At 46.0% G+C, this 19,877-nt stretch overlaps 2 protein-coding genes across 5 annotated transcripts in view; one reads left to right on the forward strand and one right to left on the reverse strand.

Moving 5' to 3' along the window:
- Positions 1 to 1,632: 1,632 nt before the first annotated feature.
- Positions 1,633 to 7,939, reverse strand: LOC148658820 (protein FAM72A). The gene is made up of 4 exons (XM_088640508.1): positions 7,125 to 7,939; positions 6,179 to 6,256; positions 4,820 to 4,944; positions 1,633 to 3,347 (listed from the first exon to the last, which is right to left on the reverse strand). The coding sequence occupies exons 1-4, from the start codon at positions 7,268 to 7,270 to the stop codon at positions 3,253 to 3,255; spliced, it is 444 nt and encodes a 147-aa protein (XP_088496634.1). The 5' UTR covers positions 7,271 to 7,939; the 3' UTR covers positions 1,633 to 3,252.
- A 437-nt stretch (positions 7,940 to 8,376) lies between these two features.
- Positions 8,377 to 19,877, forward strand: part of srgap2 (SLIT-ROBO Rho GTPase activating protein 2) — a 96,504-nt gene continuing 85,003 nt past the window's right edge. For 3 of the 4 annotated variants that reach the window (XM_088640502.1, XM_088640504.1, XM_088640507.1), the window contains exons 1-2: positions 8,377 to 8,496; positions 10,038 to 10,578. In XM_088640502.1, coding sequence (XP_088496628.1) covers positions 10,512 to 10,578 — 67 coding nt within the window. In that variant the 5' untranslated portion in view covers positions 8,377 to 8,496; positions 10,038 to 10,511. Of the gene's footprint in view, positions 8,497 to 9,368; positions 9,476 to 10,037; positions 10,579 to 19,877 lie in introns of those variants that run through there. The other variant, XM_088640503.1, reaches the window with a different exon arrangement.

The following is a 19,877-nucleotide window of genomic DNA, read 5'->3' on the forward strand; positions in this document are numbered from 1 at the left end:
TTGTACTTTCCTCCCTACAGGTTAGTGACATTAACAGGGCGTTTCCGTCAGTCCATCCGTTTTCTTACCACCTCTTCCAACACAGGGCCGCAGGGGAGCCAGGCCGATCCCAGCAGTAACTGGGCACAAGTCAGGGTGCATCTTGGACAGGATGCCAGTCCCTTGCAGGTCACACACAGACAGAAACATGCAACATTCATACAAGGCCACTTCTGGACTTCCTGGACAGTGGAAGGAAACCAGAGCACCAGCAGGAAACCCCCACACACACATGAGGAGAATATACAGACTCCACACAGAGAGCACAGGTCCCCAGTTGAACCCAGGGCCCCAGCATTGGGAGTCAGCAATGCTAAACAGTGTGCCACTGTTAGGGCTCTTTCGCCATGTCCTGTGTTTCTGGGGGACTTGCTATTCAGTTATCATAGAGCTGCTTAGGCTGGTGAGGGTCCACTCTTTCAAACCACTCTAGCCCACCCAATTCTCACTCGGTGGGTGTGTGGGCAAAGGCCAGGGAATGCCATCCAAACTCCACACAGACAGACACCTTCGCACCCAAGGACAGAATTGAACCCAGGACCCCGCACCTGTGAGGCTGCAGCTAAATGTGTTGCTACTGTGCCGCCTACTGGCAGAACAGACCTTTAACAGATTAACAATTAACGATTAAATAACCCCCCCCCCCCCCCCGCCCAATGTGCTCTGTGACTCAGACGGCTCTCCCAGCTCTAGTGACATCATCAAAAACAAACCAGTGGGACAGTCTTATCAGCATACAGTCCATACACAAGAAACCGTTTGGTAACGGTATGAACAACTTTCCAAGTGGGATAACTATTGTAATGATAGCTTTGAAAACACTAGCAGAACAATGCTTTTATATATAAAAAAAATAACTTTTTGTAAATGGAAAATAAATAAATCCTGCATCCCTAACAAGCAACTCGCGTAGAGAGTGTCTACTGCTGGTTAAAAGACAGTGACCTGAACAGGCGAATGGGCTGTGCTGAACAGACGGTTGTTTTTACTCCTCTGTGGTACGCACAACAGGCACTTTAATTCTCTAATAGCAAACGTTCCAAACAGCAGACCCTAAAAACTAAGTGGCTGTACAATGACAAATTACCATGCAACTTAATAGCTATTTTTCCCCTCTGAATTCAGTACTTTGATCCAATATTCCCCTGTTGTGCCGCTCCCACTCCCCTCCCATATCAATCCTTACATTTTCAATACCATCTTATTTCATTTCCATTCAGGATCAGGCTTTTTTCCCCCACCAAAGGTTTCATTTCAGCCCATATATGCAATGTGTAATCTAATCATGACAGTAGAGGAAGCAGGCTGATATTTCTCAGTTGCTAGAGGCTAGTGAGTGCAGATTGTTCCATTTCAAACAGCAGTACAACACATTTCTTTCCCAATACACTTATGCAGAAGTGAAGAACAAACGAAGAACAAATATAATAACCATTTCTAATTAAAAGGTGCATCCTGGTGCAATTTGTGAATGATTCAGCATACTAAAAGGTAGATGTTACAGTTTAGAAAAATGTGTTATAGTAATGTTTTTTGATTTTTTGCTCAAGTCATTTGGGGCTTGAATAAACATTTAGAGACAAACAGCAAGGATCTGCTGCAATCTTTTAATACAAGCAGAAAAACTAAACAATTTTGGCTCCCACATACAAATATGTATATACAGTACACAGCACAGTCAAACAGCAGTATTTTTCAAAAGCTAGTTTTAGGCAAATTGATAAATCCCTTACAAACAAAAACAAGGTACAACCTGGGATTTTACTGAAAGTTTCAATAAATAAAAAGCAGTATAAAACCTGAAGCCAAAAAAGCCACCCATGCCACTGCATGTCTAAAAAAATGTTATTTTTCTAACACATCAGGTCATTGATAAATGTATTAAAATTGTATAAAAACTCAATTAATCAAAAGCAAAAGCCATTTGCTTAATTTTTAATCTAATGTAATTCACATTCTTGGGTGAGAATTCAGTATCAAACTCGACATTTCAATCCTCGGCTGTTTTAAAAACTAAAAACTTAACTCAAGTCAGTTCTTCATACCTTGTGTTCAATAATAATTAAATTGTTCCCTACAGCCATTTATATGCAAGGAAATTGGGAAAATATTCAGTACTGAGAAGAAAAACTAAAAGGGGAAAATGACTAAATGAGCAAGTGCCATTAAATAGCATTTCTTAGACATCTAACAAGTACTTTCTGTCTAGTAAACAAGCACACAGCCTTTCTCCATCATCTACGGTATATTCAGTTTTTTACATTAAAACATTCTACTGCTTCTGCTGCATTATGTTCTATAATAAATATAAGACACAAAACCCTCCTAAAGTGCAGTAACATTATCATTGTTCGCTAAAGCAGATTTTTCCACGCTGGACAGGATGCCAGTCCATCGCAGGACACACACACGCACACGCACACGCACACAGGGACCATTTAGAGACACCAGTTAACCTATGGTTAAACTGTGGTTAACTATGGTAGCGTGTCTTCGGTAGGTGGGAAGAAAACAGAGCAAATGGAGAAAACCTGCATGGACAGAGGGAGAACATGCAAGCTCCATGCAGAAGGTTTCACAGCTCAAAATCAAACCTGAAAAAAAAAAACCATTTATGGTTCCCTAGATTAAATGACTGCAAACATCCCCCAAACAGCTGGAAGCTGATTGGTGGTTGTCCACTCTTTTCTTTTCATAAACAGATCCCACCGTACCGTAAATTCAACATTATTAAAAATAGTGATAATGCACTGAATATTTGCAAGCCTGAGCATTTCAAAAACAGTTTTGTTTACAGAAGAAAAATGTATATATCTCATATACAAGAGGTCAGAGAACATCACTTGTGGTCTTCAAGGGCCACAGAAAAGCTGAGATGATATTTTTTTTATTGGCAGCTTGAGGCCCAGGGACAGAAAGTGAAACCGGTCTAATTAAACCTTAAAGTGGAGCACGAACCGCTAATCATTTCCAGGATTGTCATTCTTGAACACAGGAGTTTGTGACCTTCTCTATCAATCTACGTTAAAACTAAAAAGAAACCTGTAGGCGAGTAACCATGATTACAGTATCTGAAGCGAGCATGAAATGCTGCCGACAGAAAGGACCTGAGAAAGTGCGCTTTGCAGTTGCGCGTGAACGCCACGCGGCTTCGCGGCGCCGCCTGGCTCGCCAGTCTGAGATCACGGGCCTCCGCTGCCACGCCCAGGTCTCTTAGCGGATGTACTCCTCTTCGGACAGGCCGCCCGTCCCCTCATCCTCGCTGTTCTCCGTCTCCGGTAAGTCGCCCCAGAGCAGGAGGTTCAAGCCTGGAAAAAGCACGGCTGAGTTTGTACAAATTGTGCGGACAGCTGAGCTTACAAAGCTGGATCAGTTCCCCTTGTTGATCTTGTGCCCGATTGGCCAGAACAGTGCCCCTGACCCCACATAGTCCATGGAACCCAATGCTAGTCCCACAGGCTAGGGAAAATGCACAAGAGCCTGTAACCTCTAATAGTTTACAGCCATCAACCCAACAATACTCATGAATTTGGGAGTATTTGATATGTGTTCTAGCCATAATGAAAATGAGTAAATGTACAAGGCAGAATCATTAGCAGCAACTCCAGTTTTACTCAAAGGTCATGGATTAAATGTAAACCACCAAAATATACACTGATGCACAATGAGAAGAGTATGTTTTATTGAAACTCACTGAAAAGTTTTAAATAGCGAGGAGAAGTGTTGACTAAGTTATGAGAAAGAAAACGCAAAACCACGTGGTGAGATTTCAAAGTAACGCCATGTGCTCAGTGCTTTTCAATTCAAAATAGCCAAAAATGTGTTGAAACAACTCTTTATAGTCACTCCAAAATATGCGATTTGATTTAACGTAAAACCGGTGAAAGAAATGACAGTGTCCTGCTTGAATAATGGCAACTGCCTGGTCATCAGCGGGATGGAAGGATGGCCTGTCTGGGAGAGAGTGAGAGGGTGCAGAAGAATCCTGGTGTGAGCCGAGAGAGAAACTGAGCACAGTTAACATGACCAAACGCAGAGACTCGTGTCCTGTCCTGAAGTCTTCTGGTGTCTGGGAGGGAATGAGATGTTTTGCTTCAGCAATCTGTAGACTTGTCCATGGAAACCAGGAAACAAGTCTATGTTGTAACCTTAAGCAGCACTCCCCCTGCATGCTGAAGTATCGACACGCCCGTTACCTGCCAGTCTTTGCCAGCTGCCCCGGGCTGCACAGGAAGAGTGGCAGGGGGAGTATTTCACAGCAACTGGTTGACAGTGCATCACATTTCATACTGAAACTTTATTATAGTTTTACACACTGTGCAATCACGTTTCAAACGTCAGACCGTTTCTTTGCTTGAACAAGCAGACTCTCGCATCGCTGGCTGATGTGAAACCATACTCATAAATGTGCCTGTACTGCATTCACCAGAGGTACCACCTGGTGCTATTTAACACTTCACTCGTGTACAAGTTAATCTATGAATACAAAAGCATAACCGTATACATCACTTTCACTGGGATTGTCTTCTGCAGAAAGGATCCCAGTCTGGTTTTAATTTAATCAGAAAACCAAAGTTAAAGAAGCAGTTTGTGGCATGGGAGTGTGCTGCTGTTGGTACTCCGCTCACACGCTCACACGCTCACACGCTCACACGCTCACACGCTCACACGCTCACACGCTCACACGCTCACACGCTCACACGCTCACACGCTGAAGAGCAAGATGAAGGAAGGAGGGGGCAGCCGAGTTTGTTGCTACTATTTAAGAGAGAGCGCTCACCGGAGGGGTCCAGCCTGTTCACTGCAGAGACGGAGTCGCTGTGAAACATCCAGAAATGCCCATTATTGCAGGACAGCAGGCAGGGCTTGCACGGGGCCACCACGTGATAGCCCACAATGTTGCCGCTGGAACACAGAGAAAGGAAACAGGGAGTAAGCACTTTCATTCGGTGCCGCAGGAATCAACAGCACAGGCTCCATAGTCTCTTCAACCGTCTCCTGCCGAGCAGCAAGGAAGCAGGGCAGCAAGGGGGTGGGGAGACAAAGGAGAGTTTTCCCACTTGTTTATCTTATAGTTTTTGTTCAGTTATTTTTGCCTACTTTTAACTCCAAGGCAAAACATATGACACACGTAAGCCCAGATTCAAACACCAACCTCCGCAATTACAAGCCACCCACATGCACACGCACCGCCCAGGCTGGCTTTGGAGCGAAAGAGCACAATTTACTTGAAAAGCATCTTCACAATCCATCACTGACACACTGCATTGGATTATCATGGATTTAACAGCATCAGGCTCAGGCCTACAGCAAGACAAGAGCAAAGCTTATGAAGAATAAGACAAAAGGTTCTTGCGTGCTTGCTGTCACATTCTTAAATTAACATTTTCTCCTTTTCGCAATCCATGATGAATAAATGCCTTCTCACGTTATGGTATTTTTTTGGGGGGAAAACATAAAGCTTTAAGTTGTTTAGACATCAGTGCAACACGTTTCATGGCTCATTTTACAATAACTGGGAAGTACTGTATATCAGGTTCGACCCACTGAATACTCTATCTGAAAACATGCTTAACCCTAAGCCATTTCCCCCTCCTATTGCAGCATTAATTTATTGTTAAATATCCAGTGCCACGCTCAGGAAAACCCTCTGAAGCACAGGCTGCACATTTGTGACTTTAACACGAATATACAGTACCTTCTTTTCATGGACATGTGCAGAAAATCAGAAAGGTCCGAAACGAGAGGAAGGCGTTCTGCCCATCTAGTAGTTAACTGATACAAGAATCTCCTCCAGTCAGTGTTTTTTAAAGGGGCCAGGGTACTGGCTTCAACTAAATGCTGTATTTGTACCAAACCTGGTCTGCTGTTGAAGACTTTCCTCGTTCTGCGTTGTGAACGACAGAAAAATGAATATATCCATTTGATGGATCTTTTATACAAAGTGAATTTACTTACACATGTATTTCCTGAAGCAATCCCAGTGACAGTTTTCCAACTTTACCCAAGGGCAGCGCACACTGGTGCCCCATCTGGGATTTGACCCAACAATCTTCCAACACGTCTCTAACGACGACTCCCCCAAACCTGTCAAAGTGGTTTGACACTTCCAGTGATGGAGTTCTGTACAGGTACCTACCACTTTAAACATGCAATATCCTTTAGTCTGCATTTGCAGCTCTCCGTACAATAGCAGCTTGCGACAAAGTCGACAGTACTGGGAAAAGAAGGAAAAAACAAAATTTAACCGACTACGGCAAGATCTGGGAACAGCACGTTGTCTAGACTGGGACATTTCTTCCAATAACAGAAGGCGATTTTAGCAAACACGCGCCTTCAGAATGACTACAACACCGGAAGACTTCAAGACAGGACACGAGTCTCCGCGTCTAGTCGTCTTAACTGTACTCAGCTTCTCTCTCGACTCACACCAGGATCCCCGCTGCACCCTTGTTGTGCAGAGATTTAAAATTAATCTAGATGATTACTGTGCCTTTTGTGAAAATAGCCCCCGTATATTTTGGTTATGTCCTGTTGTAAAAACACATTCTGGGGTGATTTGCAAAATTATATATTGATTTCACTTTTAAAGAAATAGACGTTATGTTAATTTGTCATCCCATTGAATATAATATGAAAATAATTAAATCAATTACAAAAGATATTTTACTCGAACGTTATTATATACAGTACAGTATATATAAAGTGAAATGGTCTGGGAAGAGACTATGTTTGTTAACAGTTTAAAATGGATGTAAAGGCGTATTTAAAGACTAAATCGACATGTAAGAACATGAAAGCTGTGCGAACCCTATCTTTATTTACATTGTTTAATTTTATTTCATGTGTATGTTTTTTTTTTCATGTAAGTGTAATTGTATTATAGATGTACCCCGGGCAATGTTATTGATATGTTAAATGCACTCTCATTTGTAATATTACAAATCGGAATACAATTTGTATTGTATGTATTTTTTAATTACTGTATAATAAAAAGTTAAAAAACAGGATCCCAATGCAAACGGCGCTTAAGAAGGGGCTCTGGTGACAAACACCATCGTATAGCCAGCGCCGCAGACACTCACCTGTTGGGAGGGATGTCAGTGGAGAACAGCTCTACTTTCGTGTCGGACAAAAGCACAGCCTTCATCCCCCGTGTGCACAACAAGCTATCGCAGAACTTGCAGCAAACCAGAGTTACGCATCTGTTTTTAAAGGTTGAGGTAGACATGATTTAGGAATAAAAGTGCGGTCTTCACTAATCACACTTCAAACCGGATTAAGGATGCTGGCAGACGCTTATGCGTGATTCGGCTACTGGTTATTTTAGCTAAATACTATCGGTTCTAACTTACTTCATAAGCTGCTTTGAAATATAAAGAGGGTTTTTTTTAAATAAACAATATTCCTTAATTCTGGACTGTCTACCCGCGCGATTGGCTCTGACTCCAAAGGTTAACAGAGGTTTGTTAGTAACTAGCTACTGCACATTAGTTTTTTAAGTTAAATCACGAACTTAGCCCTACATACGCCCTCGGCTATAGTCTTTTGTCTTTTATCTTCATTTGAACGTGTTCGGGTAGCGGAGGATCTGAAGAGCAAACCGTTAGCTACCGTTAAGGTTTACTAAATCGCTGCTTTTTTTTCTAATTCCCCTAGCTCCGAGAAAAACGGACGCGCTATCTTCGCCGAACATCAAATATCTGTCCCGTTTTTGAGCGCTCTCTGCTCCTGATATTGAAACGTTTTTGCCCAATTTCTACTGACAGTCTGGCATTGTTTACAACTTGTTAATTCAATGGCAGCTAGAAACTTCCTGATACAAGTTCAAATTGACCCATCCGCCCCTCTGATTGGCTTCCCAAACCCACGGATCAATATAATTGGCGAACCAATGCAAAGCGCTCAGTGGACAATGTAGAGACATTTAACTTTATCTCCTCTTATCATTGGTTTAGAGCTGAAGACGTAGACCAATCAAATTTCTCCAATGCTTGGACAGCGCTTTTTTTCGATTGGTCCGCTAAAGAACTAACCTACAAGTACCACACAATGCGAAATTAAAAAGAAAAAAACACATTGTTTACCAAAAACCAACACGAAGTAATATTATTGCAAGGAAAGTGTAACGATTTGGCTTATGTTATTGGTTTTATCTTACGTGTACAGCCTGTGCCACGCCTCTTTACTGCATTATCTCAATCCTGATTTAGCGGTGTGGGTAGCTGCGTGGAAGGCACCGCCCCCTCTCTCCTTCCTTTTGGTTTGTCTAATTCTACGTCAGTCTCGGCGCTCTTGGCCAATAGAATCGCTCGGAGCTTACATTTACCTCCTGTGGAAAGGGGCGGGGCCGTCCTTTTCCAAGACTGGGAGCAATGTTCTGAAGTTAAAACTGGGAAGTCAGAGTGGAGGATGTGAATTATCGTGTTTGGATTACAATAAAATCCTGTATGAAAGGTAACTATATTCTCTTCCATCGTCCAAGACAAGTGATTTACGGTGTTTGTAGCACTAGTCACTTAGCGAAAAGAAATACTTTTGATAGCTTATTTCTGAAGAGCCAGTGCTCTATAGAAAATACGACTCTTGTTAAGTGAAATAACTCGACTCGAGCGCTATGAACGTGAGTTCATTTTGTTATGTTATAGATACTGCTTATGAGCAATAAGAAAAAATAAGGCAGATAAAAACTGTTTATGATCAATATCGCATTTTTATAAGGACTAGGCCGTTTTTAAAATTAAGCTTGTGGTTATAGGGCTGCATTGTACTATTAACATGCGTAGCGGTAGCGGGCAAGAGCAAACAAAATCTTTTAACGTCATTTTAATTTTAAGTAGCTGTAATAAAAATAGATAACGATTATCACAATTTACTAATCACAAACCCACCAGCCATTTCTTACAATGCTAATAGCACATTAAATATGATCATTGGAAACCTACAGTCTCGCTTACAGTGCTTCTGTAATTCCTAGCCAGCTATACATAAGTACAAAGAACGCCAAATGCCTTTACTGCGCAGTGGTGAAGTTGCCCTGGAATAACGTGTTTGCAGCACATTACCGGAGAGAGCACGAATCAGTGAAAATGCATCATTGAAAATGCTCGTGCCCGCTCTTTCTAATACGGCAAATGAATTTGATCGTGTTCCTCCAGAATTTAGTTTCCTCAAACCCACCCAGACAGTTACAGTGGTGCTGTCTTCTGGGGTTGATCTCCTTTTCTCTCCCGCTTTATTTGCCTGGAAAGTCCTCGTTTAGCCGAATCTCCTCCAGTTTCCTGTTGGAGAAACTCGCAAACATTCCTTTGAAGTGTGGACGGGCGTTTGGGGGCTGAGGGAGATCTAGTTTCGCTGCGGGAGGGTTCAAACGGAACGAATACCGTGTAGCACAACTTCCATTTTTTAGTTCCAAGAGCTCTTTCGGACCAGAAAGGTGAGGTGTGTTAAAAACAACAATTTTTAAAAAGAACGTGAGAGTGGTAATTATATAAGCCCTTCTAGTGATCAACAAGGTGTCTGCAAAGCACCGTTCACGCGGGCACTGATCAACCCAAGGGAAGTTAAATCTCTCTCACTGTAATTTGCTTATTGTCCAATTATGAGCATGCTTTCGAATTTCTTCCAGTTTTAACTGCCGCGTGAGTTCCACCATTTACTCCATTTGAGAATAGTTAATTTCCCCCTAATTTCTAGGTCAAGGGTGTCGCTAGAATTGATTTATTTTAAGCCTCTCTCGAGGCCCTGCGACTGGAAGATCACTGCTGGCGTTTTCATCGGCTGGTGCCAATTCTCCTCGGCAGCATCCTGGATCAACTTCGTTGTATTAACTGTGAACAAATGGGATATCGCAATTCTCACTGTACACATTATCTTAACCCCCCCCCAATCCGGACTGTCAGTGTTGTTGTTTTTTCCGCAATACATCCTGTTGTATCCTAGCTAGCACGTTGCATTATCAAGCAATCCTTATCGGCCCCTCTCTCTTGTTTTTTCAGATGAAGACACCCACTTCGTGAGACGCCGGACAGCCGTGATATGAATTCTTCCGAAAAGGAAGAAAAAAGCCCTTTGGGAATTACTGGATCCGTAAACGCTTAAGAGGCATCTCTCTGTTTTTTTTTTCCCCCGAAGGGGTGGGGGGGACTACGAAATTCCTCTTTTTGCGTGCGGGTGTGTGTGAGAGAGCCCCAGTGATTGTGCGACCAGGACCGTACAAGCACGAATGTAACCAGCGCGTTGCAGAAGTGTTACCCTGCGCCCTGGGTTCGTTCAGAACAGCGGATGGAATGATTTTCCATTGGAAACAGTAACAGCAGAGCGAGAGGGCGGATTGACTATAGTCTTTCCTGTGGATTTGTTTTGGGGAAAAAAAAAATATTTATTCAAATAACCCTTAGTGCCATTGTCATCCTGCTCCCTCTAATCCCGACAAGCGATATATTTGCAACTGTGTTCTGAACAATACAGACATGACGTCTCCTGCTAAATTTCGGAAGGAAAAGGAGATCATAGCGGAGTATGAAACTCAAGTCAAAGGTAAGATATTCCTGTGATATTGGTGTTGTCCGCACTTAAAAAAAAAGATGGTTTATTTTTTGGGGGGTTTGATTGAAACCAGTTGGTTCGGTGGCGGTTTATGTCTACGAAATGTAATTGCGTGTGTTTTATCCTTTAGAGAGGTTAATGTTCGATTTAACTAAAAATTATACAATGAGTTATCTAGGGCTGAATTGTGAACTGTTTCCTCGTCTTGCAAGGGGTGCCCTTTTGATATTAACGTCTTAGTGTATGTGACTAATTGGGGGTAATTTTAGTGAAAAGGAAGAGATCAAACCGACGACATGCGTAACACTCGGGGTTAACGAGTTGTCTTTCGCGGGAAGATCCGAGCCGGATCGTCTGAGGCAGTAACGTATGAGAAGATGTTTTTGTGTGTTGTTGAGAAAGAGAAGGTGGTCGGTTTTTTTTTTTAAACCATAACGACACATTCACCGCTGTGGAAAGTTGAGGGAATAATTCAAGGCCGTGCCTTTCATTTTTCATTGTGAAAGTGGCGTTCACCGCTGCGGTCTGGGGTGCTGGCGCCGGTGTCGAGCCGGCGGGTGTCGCCTCGCGGTGTCGCGTGCCGAGACCGGGGCTCGGGACGGCTCGGCGCGAGAGTAGGAAGGAGCTAGGGCAGGCAACACGTTGGATTCTGCAGATGCTGATAGCTGGCAGGCTGCGGGCTTTACACAGTTCAGTCCGAATCGAGTTCAGCTGAGTGCAAGAGCAGGCTGCCTTGTGCAAAGCAACTGGATTTGTGTTTGTAATTCAAAAGGAACGCACAGGGAGAGAGAGAGAGACGCCTGCCTGACATCTCATGTGTTTTTGTATTTTCTGGAAATGGGTGCTTAGTGGCCTCGGATCTCCATTTTTCACCTAACTTTAACGTTTTGTGGCGATTTCCCTCAATGCTCCTTTGTTAACTTGCTCTACGTGTGTCTGGGTTTGAGTTCAGGCTCATTTCGCAAGAATGTGGTTTAATAAAAAACGGAACCCATCGGGTTCCTGCGATTTTCTTTAATCTGTGAGAAGCAGTTTAACGTGTAAATTGGGAGATATGGGCGAACATAAAACGTCGCGGGTTTGAATGGAGAACTTCAACCCCCAGCGTCAACCAAAATACCACGTACAGTACTTTTGAGACGCACACGCTTGGCCTTCTTCTGCTCAATTGTGTAGCGCTGAATGAGAGCGAATGTCGGTCATGCTGACGTTGGACTCCGGAATTATAATTCTCGATTCTCTTCCTGTGCTGTGGCGAGACATTGTGCTGTAGGAAGCTGTTGTAACAATAACCTCCCTTTCGTGCCCGCAAGCCCGTGTCACTGTTTCGAGGGGTTGGGTTGCGTTAGCGGGGATCTCGGTGGGCTGACAGTCACGCTGGTAGACCTTGCGGGAAGAGTCCCCCTGTGCGACCGGGCACATTCCGGAGCACAGCCGCAGCCAGACCGGGTAGCTGGGGGTTTCAGAGCCTCACGGGGCCCGAGAAAGTGAGGAGGCCAGGAAGCTGTGTGGTGAAATGAACCTGGGTAAATCCGGTCTATGTTGGCGTAGTGGTGGTCCGCTCATTAAAAAAAAAGTCTGGGCGAAATAAGTTTAACGGAGAGATTTGCAGTACAGTTTAAACATGTCCTCGTGTGACATGATCAATTCCGTGAGGGCCACACGAGTGTGTCACCTCTGTGTCTCGTCGTTGGCCGGTGTCAGAAAGGGCCGTCCCGCTGGTCTTGCTCGCTGGATTGCTGATTTGAGCAATCCCAGCTGTGTTCTTTACCGTTCCCAGCGAATCGGCTTTGAACGGCACTGCTGCCCCTAACAGAAAAAAGTGTTGTCTCCTGTTCCGTGGCCTAAACCCCCACCTGCGGACAGACAGGCGTTTTCCTTTCAAGTAAAATCACTCTGGACTCAGAGTGCAATATGCACACGGTGTGGTTCTCAGCGGTACCATTTGATCTCAAAGAAGAGTTTGGAAAACCGCTTTCATTGACTTAGCTGCCCTCCAAACCCGAGCTCAGTCGGTTCAGCCATTGGGTAGGAGTTGAATTTTATGCCCCAAAGGTATAATTCAGAACGGCAATTGTGTTGAGCACAACCTCTCTCCAAAAAGTAGGTTCTGCACAGTGCTACCTGCACCTTATGAAGATTGAGGGCGATGGATGCCGAGGTTTCAGTCATTTCTGTGGCTGTATAAAGGGATTTCTATGCTTTCAGATGAAGGGAGGGAAGAAAAAAGGTGTTCTGTCTTGGTATACTAATTACTAGAGCAAAGCAGTGGGCTCCCATCCCTGGAAAAACGTCACAGGTAGAACCGGTAGTTTTCATTGCACGTTTTCAGATGGACAGGCTGAAAAACGGCGGCGGAAACAGTACATGTTAATTAGTTCTAGACGGAGAAGGTAGGTCTTTTCCTTTCCGGTGATGTCCGAAGGCGCCCCTGCTCCGGCGGCCTAGCGCATGGAGCGTGCTCTGCGTGGTCTTCGCTGCAGCCTCGGGTGACCCCCGTGAGCACACAGAGGAGAGAAGGCCTGTGTGGGTCCTCTTGAGGGGGCTCTCCGCTGGCGGGCCGGTTCTCTGCACCGGGGGCTGCCAGACCGGACCAGTCGCTTCTTTCACGCGAGGCCTCCTGCATTGATTTCCCCTGGACTCAGCCCTGTTGCTCCAGTCGTGAAAGCGAGTGAATGCTGCCCGTGTAAAGGAAATGGTTTGCATGTGATTTGGACGAATAAGTCCCGGGAAACCCGTGACGGCGGAGAAATGTCTTCCGTCTCTCACAACGGGGTGAGCCTGTTTAAGGCACCTCGCCTGGTGAGACTGGGACCCTGCCCTCTGGCTCTGCAGCTCTTCCTGAGCCGGAGAGCCTCCTGCTCCAGCTGCAGCCTTCCTTCGCAGGCCAGTGATGCTCGGAGATAGGGGGCTCTGCGCACGTGTGGGGGAACTAAGCAGACCTGCCCTCTCTTGCTTTGGGCTCACTTTGCTGTCTTTGACGCTGGCGCTGTTTAGTGTGAAGGTCAGTCTGTGCAGAGGCACACCGGGTATTAATTAAACACAAGAATCCACAGCTGTGTGAGGGAGGGCTCTCGTCGCCTCTTAGGAAAGTTAACCCCTGATATTGATCTGCTTGTCACTTTTTCTGAGGATTCAGAATCCCAGGTATCCTGACATGTGCCCTCAGAGGAAGTCACATGGCGGCATTGTTCCAGTTTTCTCTAGTACCTCGGTAATAAGGGGCTGCCCTTCTCTGACATGAGCTGTCAAGCTCCACTTAGTAATAGCCTGCTCATACCCTGCCTGTCAGGTACAGTACTTGCACAGCATGTCATCCACTTTCACAGTTATATTTTCTGTTAATTTTAAGTGTCTATGACCTTTGGAATAGGAATGCTTGCCCTATTCCAAATATTTTGACTGCTGTTGTGATGGAATTGGATTCCCTTTCCTTTCAAGTTTTCCCAGTCTGTGATTGTTACCCTTGTCTGTGATCCTTCAGTCCTGAAGTGCTGTGTCAGAAGTGAAATGCTCACTCCGGTAGTGAGCACGTGCCAGTGCCTGAAAAGTGTGCGCTAGGGAAGATTCACAATGCTTAACTCTTCAGTTGCTAGGGAGGGGTATCTAATGTGCATTTTGACTGCAAAGTGTTCTAGCATTGTGCATTTTTCTAAGCGTGCATCAGGTAAACAGTAATCACCTGAAATACTGCTGATCCTCGGGTCACTTTTCACAAGACTACACCTTGTGGGAGTGATTCCGCATGGTAGCTGCTGTGAGGTATGAATCTGAAAGACAATGGGATGAAGCCAGTCACAGCTGGAACAGCCCATCCAGTAGGCCTGAGCCAGTTCTGTCACCTGAGGCTTCGCGTTCCACCACGAGCCGGTGTTTCTAAGGTCTGGCAAGTGCGTTTTTATGCTCGTCTCAGTCTTGCAATACAATTTATGGATCTTTATTTCAGGAAAGCAGTTTTCCTTCTGTGTCAGCTTTGTACCGACATGTTTTTCTCCACAGGCAGCAAACTCGTTCAATGGCGGTCCTTTTGTTCCGGGTCTGCTTTCTCAAGCCTGACCTGCTTCACGCACCAGGGCCCAGACTGAAGCAGAACTTTGACCCACCAGCCTGCAGCCAAATCCAAATGCAGGACTTGGAGGCAGGTTTCCGTCCGATTGAATCAGAATGCCCCTTGCAGACTGAAAGCAGCTCTCAACTGCTTGGCCTGTTATTGACACAGGGGCAGAGGTGAAATCGGGGCTTAACTTGGAGATGGGGTCAAGGAGGCTTGGCTTTTGTATGGCAGCGCATTGTCTGATGATGTGCGGGACTGTCTTCCAGGGAAAAGCTTTCAAATCAATTGCCATTCATTTGCATCTATTCCCACTTGAAGCTTCATTTGTTCCAGCCCTGCAGTTGGCTGTCTGGGAATTCGACTGTAAAGCGCCACTTTCTAGTGTCACAACCAGACTGAAATCTGTGCACTCCGGCAGCAGAAGAACCCTGGCTTCTGACCTGGACATTGGGGTCTGTGTACGTGACCTTCTGCTGCAGCAGTGCACAGATTTCAGTCTGGTTGGGACACGAGAAAGGAGGCTAAAGAAATAGTCTATCCAGGTGTACCTTGTCCCCATTCCAGCAGCTGACAGACAGCTTGCCAGAACCGTCATGTACTCTGCTTAAATGTTATTTTACATAGCAGGTTGGAAGTTCTTATTTCTAGAACGTTTTTATTCAGTTGAAACAATCTGGAATTTTATTTCCCCCTTGCAAGAACTCAGTGCAATAAAATGAAAACAAGCTGAAAGGTGTGGCACCCTCCATCTCAACCATGTTATGCACTTATGTTTATGAAGTGCAGCATGATCATGAAAAAGTGAATGAATGTTCATTCATCCCAGTGAGCTGCAGTTACTTTTATTGCCGTGAATCCATACGTCTGTGACTTTACAGGCGTTCTTTACTCCACATGCTCGGATGAGAGACTGTCAGTTTAATAGAGGCATCACTGTCAAACAGAATACAGTTTAACAGATCATTAGTTATCACTAAGAGCTGTGTCACTCTGCCTGGCATCTGTCTCTGCCTTTAGGGGACTGTAGTCTTGTGTGGGAGAGGTGTTGACAGTGCACTGTCCTGACCCCTCCCGCTGCCCCTCATGCTGGTATGGGGCTTGCAATAATAAGGTGCACGACAAGCCACGTATTGTGGGTGTGCATTGTTGGTAATGTAAGTATAGGAATTTTACCTCTGCTTTTTCCAGAAGGTATAAAAGGAGGAGCAGACCTCGTACTGGAGAAAGGGGGCCACGTGTCGGTGTCACTGAATCACAGGTGTTATTCTGTCCAGCCGACTGTGCCTGGGTTAGAGTACACCCATCGGAGGTCCAGTCAGGCAGCTCTCCTGGCACCTTTGACTTGTGCAGTAGAGCCCTGATGAGCATTAAAAGGGAAGAGCAGGAATGAGGCACAAGAATAAGACAACAGGAAGGCGATCTATTTTAATGATCTAAACAGCCACAAATCTCAGTGTTCCTGCCTGTTAACTCAACATTAATCTGGCTGGAAGACACCTCCCCAGCAGTGATTTATTAACCCAATTATTAACCCTGCTGAATGTGTTCCAGGTTCAGGGGGAAGATATTCACCTTCGGCCAGACAGATTCCTCTTTAGCCACTGTTCAGGGGAGGCGTAGAGGCTGTCAGAGTATTGCATTCTTGGTCAGAAAGAGAGGAATATTACAACAATGGCTACACGGTTCTTAATGAAAAGTGTGCTGAAGGAGCTATCCTCAGTAACCTTTCTGAGGTTTTCCTTACTGTAGGTCGGAACACCCATAGCACACAGCTGCACGGCAGGATTGCCAGAGTCTTGATGCCATGTGTTCCTGAAAGCACTAGGAAACCTATTCCTCCCAGGTCATCGCCTCTTCTCTGTCTGCCCAGTCTCTTCTCTTAACGCAGTGCATATGTGTAGAATTGGTTTCCATTGAACAGCACTGGGTGGGAGGGTGTGATTCACTGTGCTGAGCAGCTCTCGGGTGCAGCCCCCTTCCATGAAGAGCTAGAGGGACCAGTCTGACCCCCGGAGCCCTGCACTGGTACTTGGCTTCACTGGTATACTTGGCAGGAACTGGTGTCTTTCTGAGGTCTGAGCTCCTTGAGCAGGAGAGCAGGAGGAGCAGGAGCTCCTGAACCACCGGAGGCCCTGTCCCAGAAAGAACTTGTCTGACTGCCATGGCTGATGACGCCTACAGGGTGGACGTGGTCCTTACCCCTGGGAGCAGGAAATGGCATGTTTTTGATGTCGGATCTAAAAAGGCGATCTCCTGGGTTAACGTTCGCGCAGCAGCCAGATGGAGACCGGCGGCTCCTTGCGATCTCAAAAGGAGGTAGCCTTAAAAAAAGATGAATTCCTTACACTTATATAGCGCTTTTCTGGACACTCCGCTCAATGGTCTTCACAGGTAATGGGGACTCCCCACCACCACCAATGTGTAGCCCCACCTGGGTGATGCAACAGCAGCCAAGGCCCAGTGGGCTCGCCACACACCAGCTATCAGAACAGAGTGATGAAGCCGACTCGTAGATGCAGTGACTCTTCCTGAATTGGGATCTGCACATCCCTGGCCGGGGAGTGCAGAGTGCAGGCCGAGCGGTGCAGATGTCGGGTGTCCAGAGAGACCGCGCTGCTGCTCCCCTCTCTGTCACAGTGGCTTGCAGGCGGCACACCGGCTCTGGCAGATGGGATTTCTGGACCGTGTGAGGGAGTTTCACACGCACGCCGGTGGAAGCGAGTCGACAAGCTGTGTCTTGAGTCGTTTCTCCGTCTGGGGATGGGGGGTGGTGGGGGGGCTGTGGAGGATGAGAGATGGGTTTTTTTGGTTGAGATGCTCACAGGCTGATCTGTCCAAAAAGCTGCCTTTCCGCTGCGTTGGCATAATTTAGCGCGGAAATGAAAATGGCAGCATTGACTTTCTGTCACCGCTAATTAATCTCCTGCTCTTCCACTCGATAGCGGAATTTATTAAAGCAGCTCAGGGGTGAGCTGGGGGGGGTTTCTCTGCGGAGGAGCGTACAGGCTCGGTTTCCGTGTCCTGGGGAATGTTTCTGCCGCGGCTCCACGAGGTGCGCAGCGAGGTGGACCTGCGCGGGGCTGTGTGTGCGCGCCTCTTCTGCAAACCCAAACTTCACGCGAATGCAACGGCCACGAAGCGTTGCGGTCCCTCTGGGATTGTCTGATCCACTTTCGTTGTCTTGTTTCCGTCGCCCCAGGATGATGAGGGTGTGTGTGTGTGCAGCTCCTTCTATGTCTCTCTGTAACTCTGCTGCACTCTGCAGTTGTTCTTGAGTCTCTTATGCCACCGCTGTGAAACAGGAAATTCGCTGGCCTCCTCCCAGCACCCCGGCAGTGGACGATGTTCAGCTTAAAACGCATCATCAGTGTGCTGGCGTTGTCCCTGCAGCCGATCCCTTGGCAGCGCCTGGTAATTGCCCAGTGAAACACTCCAGCAGGTGCGGCTGTACCTCCTTGTCTGTGCAGATCGGAGTTGAGATCTGGCTCCGGAGCCGAAGTGCTCTGCCATATGGCGCCATCATGCACAAGGGAGGGAGTGTTTGCTTTCTTTCCTGGGTCTTAGGAGGAGGAACAGATGCGCTCAAAGATTTCTTAGGCCCTTGCATGCATCCTTATTTACTTGGCACTACTGATTTCTTGTTTCTCTGTATGATTCGTTTGTGCTTTCATTTGGCTCCGAGGAGTAGATTATCTAGTTCTGATTTGAACAGTGGAGTTTCTTACAGATCTCAGCCTGTACCTCGGTTTTATTAAACTGCCTGGACCATTAGGGTGATTGTTTCTCTGTGCGGGGATTGTGGTTTCATTAAGTGTCCGTGAATGAACTTGTGCCAGGTGTAATTGGTGTCATTTAAGTTGTCATGCTGCAGATTTTGACGATGGAGTCATTAGTGGTAAAGTAAGGTGATCGAGTTGGGGCGAGGTTGTTCTTCCTTCCCTGTAGACTGTAGGTATTCATACTGCTGAAGTATTTGTGGGGCTGCTAATGGATCATTGGTCTGCTCCCAGTTTGGATGGTACAAGTTCTGCTGAAGTGTTAAGAGAATGACCAGGTGTTTACTACAGGTTTATCATACATGTGCACTTATACAGGTGCTTACCAAGACGTGATTGGAGTTTTCACATTTTCGCCTTTTGAATCTTCCTGTTAAAACTGAGCTTATTTGTCTCTGCAACTTTGTGCCGTGGAGACCAGGCCTGCTTGACATCTCAGGTAAGGTTTTATTGAGTCAGCAGAGGTGCTCACTGCAGTCACAGGCTGAGCCCTAGAGAACTCCTGGGCTCCCCCAGTGGCAGCGCACCTCCAGGGGAGTGTCTGGGGCTGTGTCCTGGATGACTTGCAGGCTTGTGGTGATGTCAGTGATAGACATGCTGCTCCTCCAGTCAGAGATGACTCTCCTGTCAGGTGCAGTGGAGCTCACAGCCTGTCCAGTGAGGAGTGTCTCAGACTGGAGGGCATCTGAGGGGGCAGGTCTGACCATCCTCAGCCCACCCCTGTGGCACAGAAACTCCAACTGGGAGTTGAGACCCAACTGGCAATTCCAGACTGGGTGGCTATCACAGGAAACATTAAAAAAAAAAACGGAAGAAAAGGCTTAGCAAATTTCAGAATTTAGTTCTCTTAGGCATCTGCTGTGAACAGCTTCCTCTCTTTCCTGTCTCTGTTCCTCCTTCCCATCCCCCCCTCGTCTGTTTCTCTCACTTCCTCTCTTACCTTCGTCTGGAATGTGGGTGTTTCCAGAAGAGCTGTTTCTTTTTTTGTGCTGTTGGGAAGGGGGGTGGGGGTGGATAGCATCTTTAAAATCAGAGGCGCAGCAGAAGAAAATGATGGATATTTCTACATTAGCAAAGCAACAAAGGGAGTAAGTGGTGACAGTGTGGGGGGGTTGGGGCACGATAACAGAGATGAGCAGAGACAGTGGAATGAGGGATTTTTTCCTGGAGTCTGGATGCCGGCAGGTGTTGCCGTCTCTCCTAATTGAATGAAGTAAACAGCTTGTGTTTCCAGTGACACCTGGTTATTAATGACTAAGACCTTTCTCTCATTCAGGTAATTTCTGGTTTAAGGGTGTTGCATTTAATTTTCTAACCTTGCCCCCAGACATTAGAGCCTTTTCGTTTAGTTTGCTTGTTTTTGTTGTGTGAGGAATTGGACTATTAGGTCATAATGAAAGAAATGCAGGTTTCTGTGTGTGTGCGCGCATCTGTCTTCTGCCCCTTGGATTCATTTGCTT

The sequence above is a fragment of the Lepisosteus platostomus genome, chromosome 7, assembly GCF_059453375.1.
Source record: "Lepisosteus platostomus isolate fLepPlt1 chromosome 7, fLepPlt1.hap1, whole genome shotgun sequence".
Taxonomy (NCBI): Eukaryota; Metazoa; Chordata; class Actinopteri; order Semionotiformes; family Lepisosteidae; genus Lepisosteus; species Lepisosteus platostomus.

What these genes read in the sequence shown, in the direction of transcription:
- LOC148658820 (XM_088640508.1), bottom strand. Translation starts at nt 7,270, where the DNA reads ATGTCTACCTCAACCTTTAAAAACAGATGCGTAACTCTGGTTTGCTGC. An exon ending in ACTGACATCCCTCCCAACAG is followed by an intron (nt 6,257 to 7,124) that starts GTGAGTGTCTGC and finishes TTCTTTTCCCAG; the next exon opens with TACTGTCGACTTTGTCGCAA. An exon ending in GATATTGCATGTTTAAAGTG is followed by an intron (nt 4,945 to 6,178) that starts GTAGGTACCTGT and finishes TCTGTGTTCCAG; the next exon opens with CGGCAACATTGTGGGCTATC.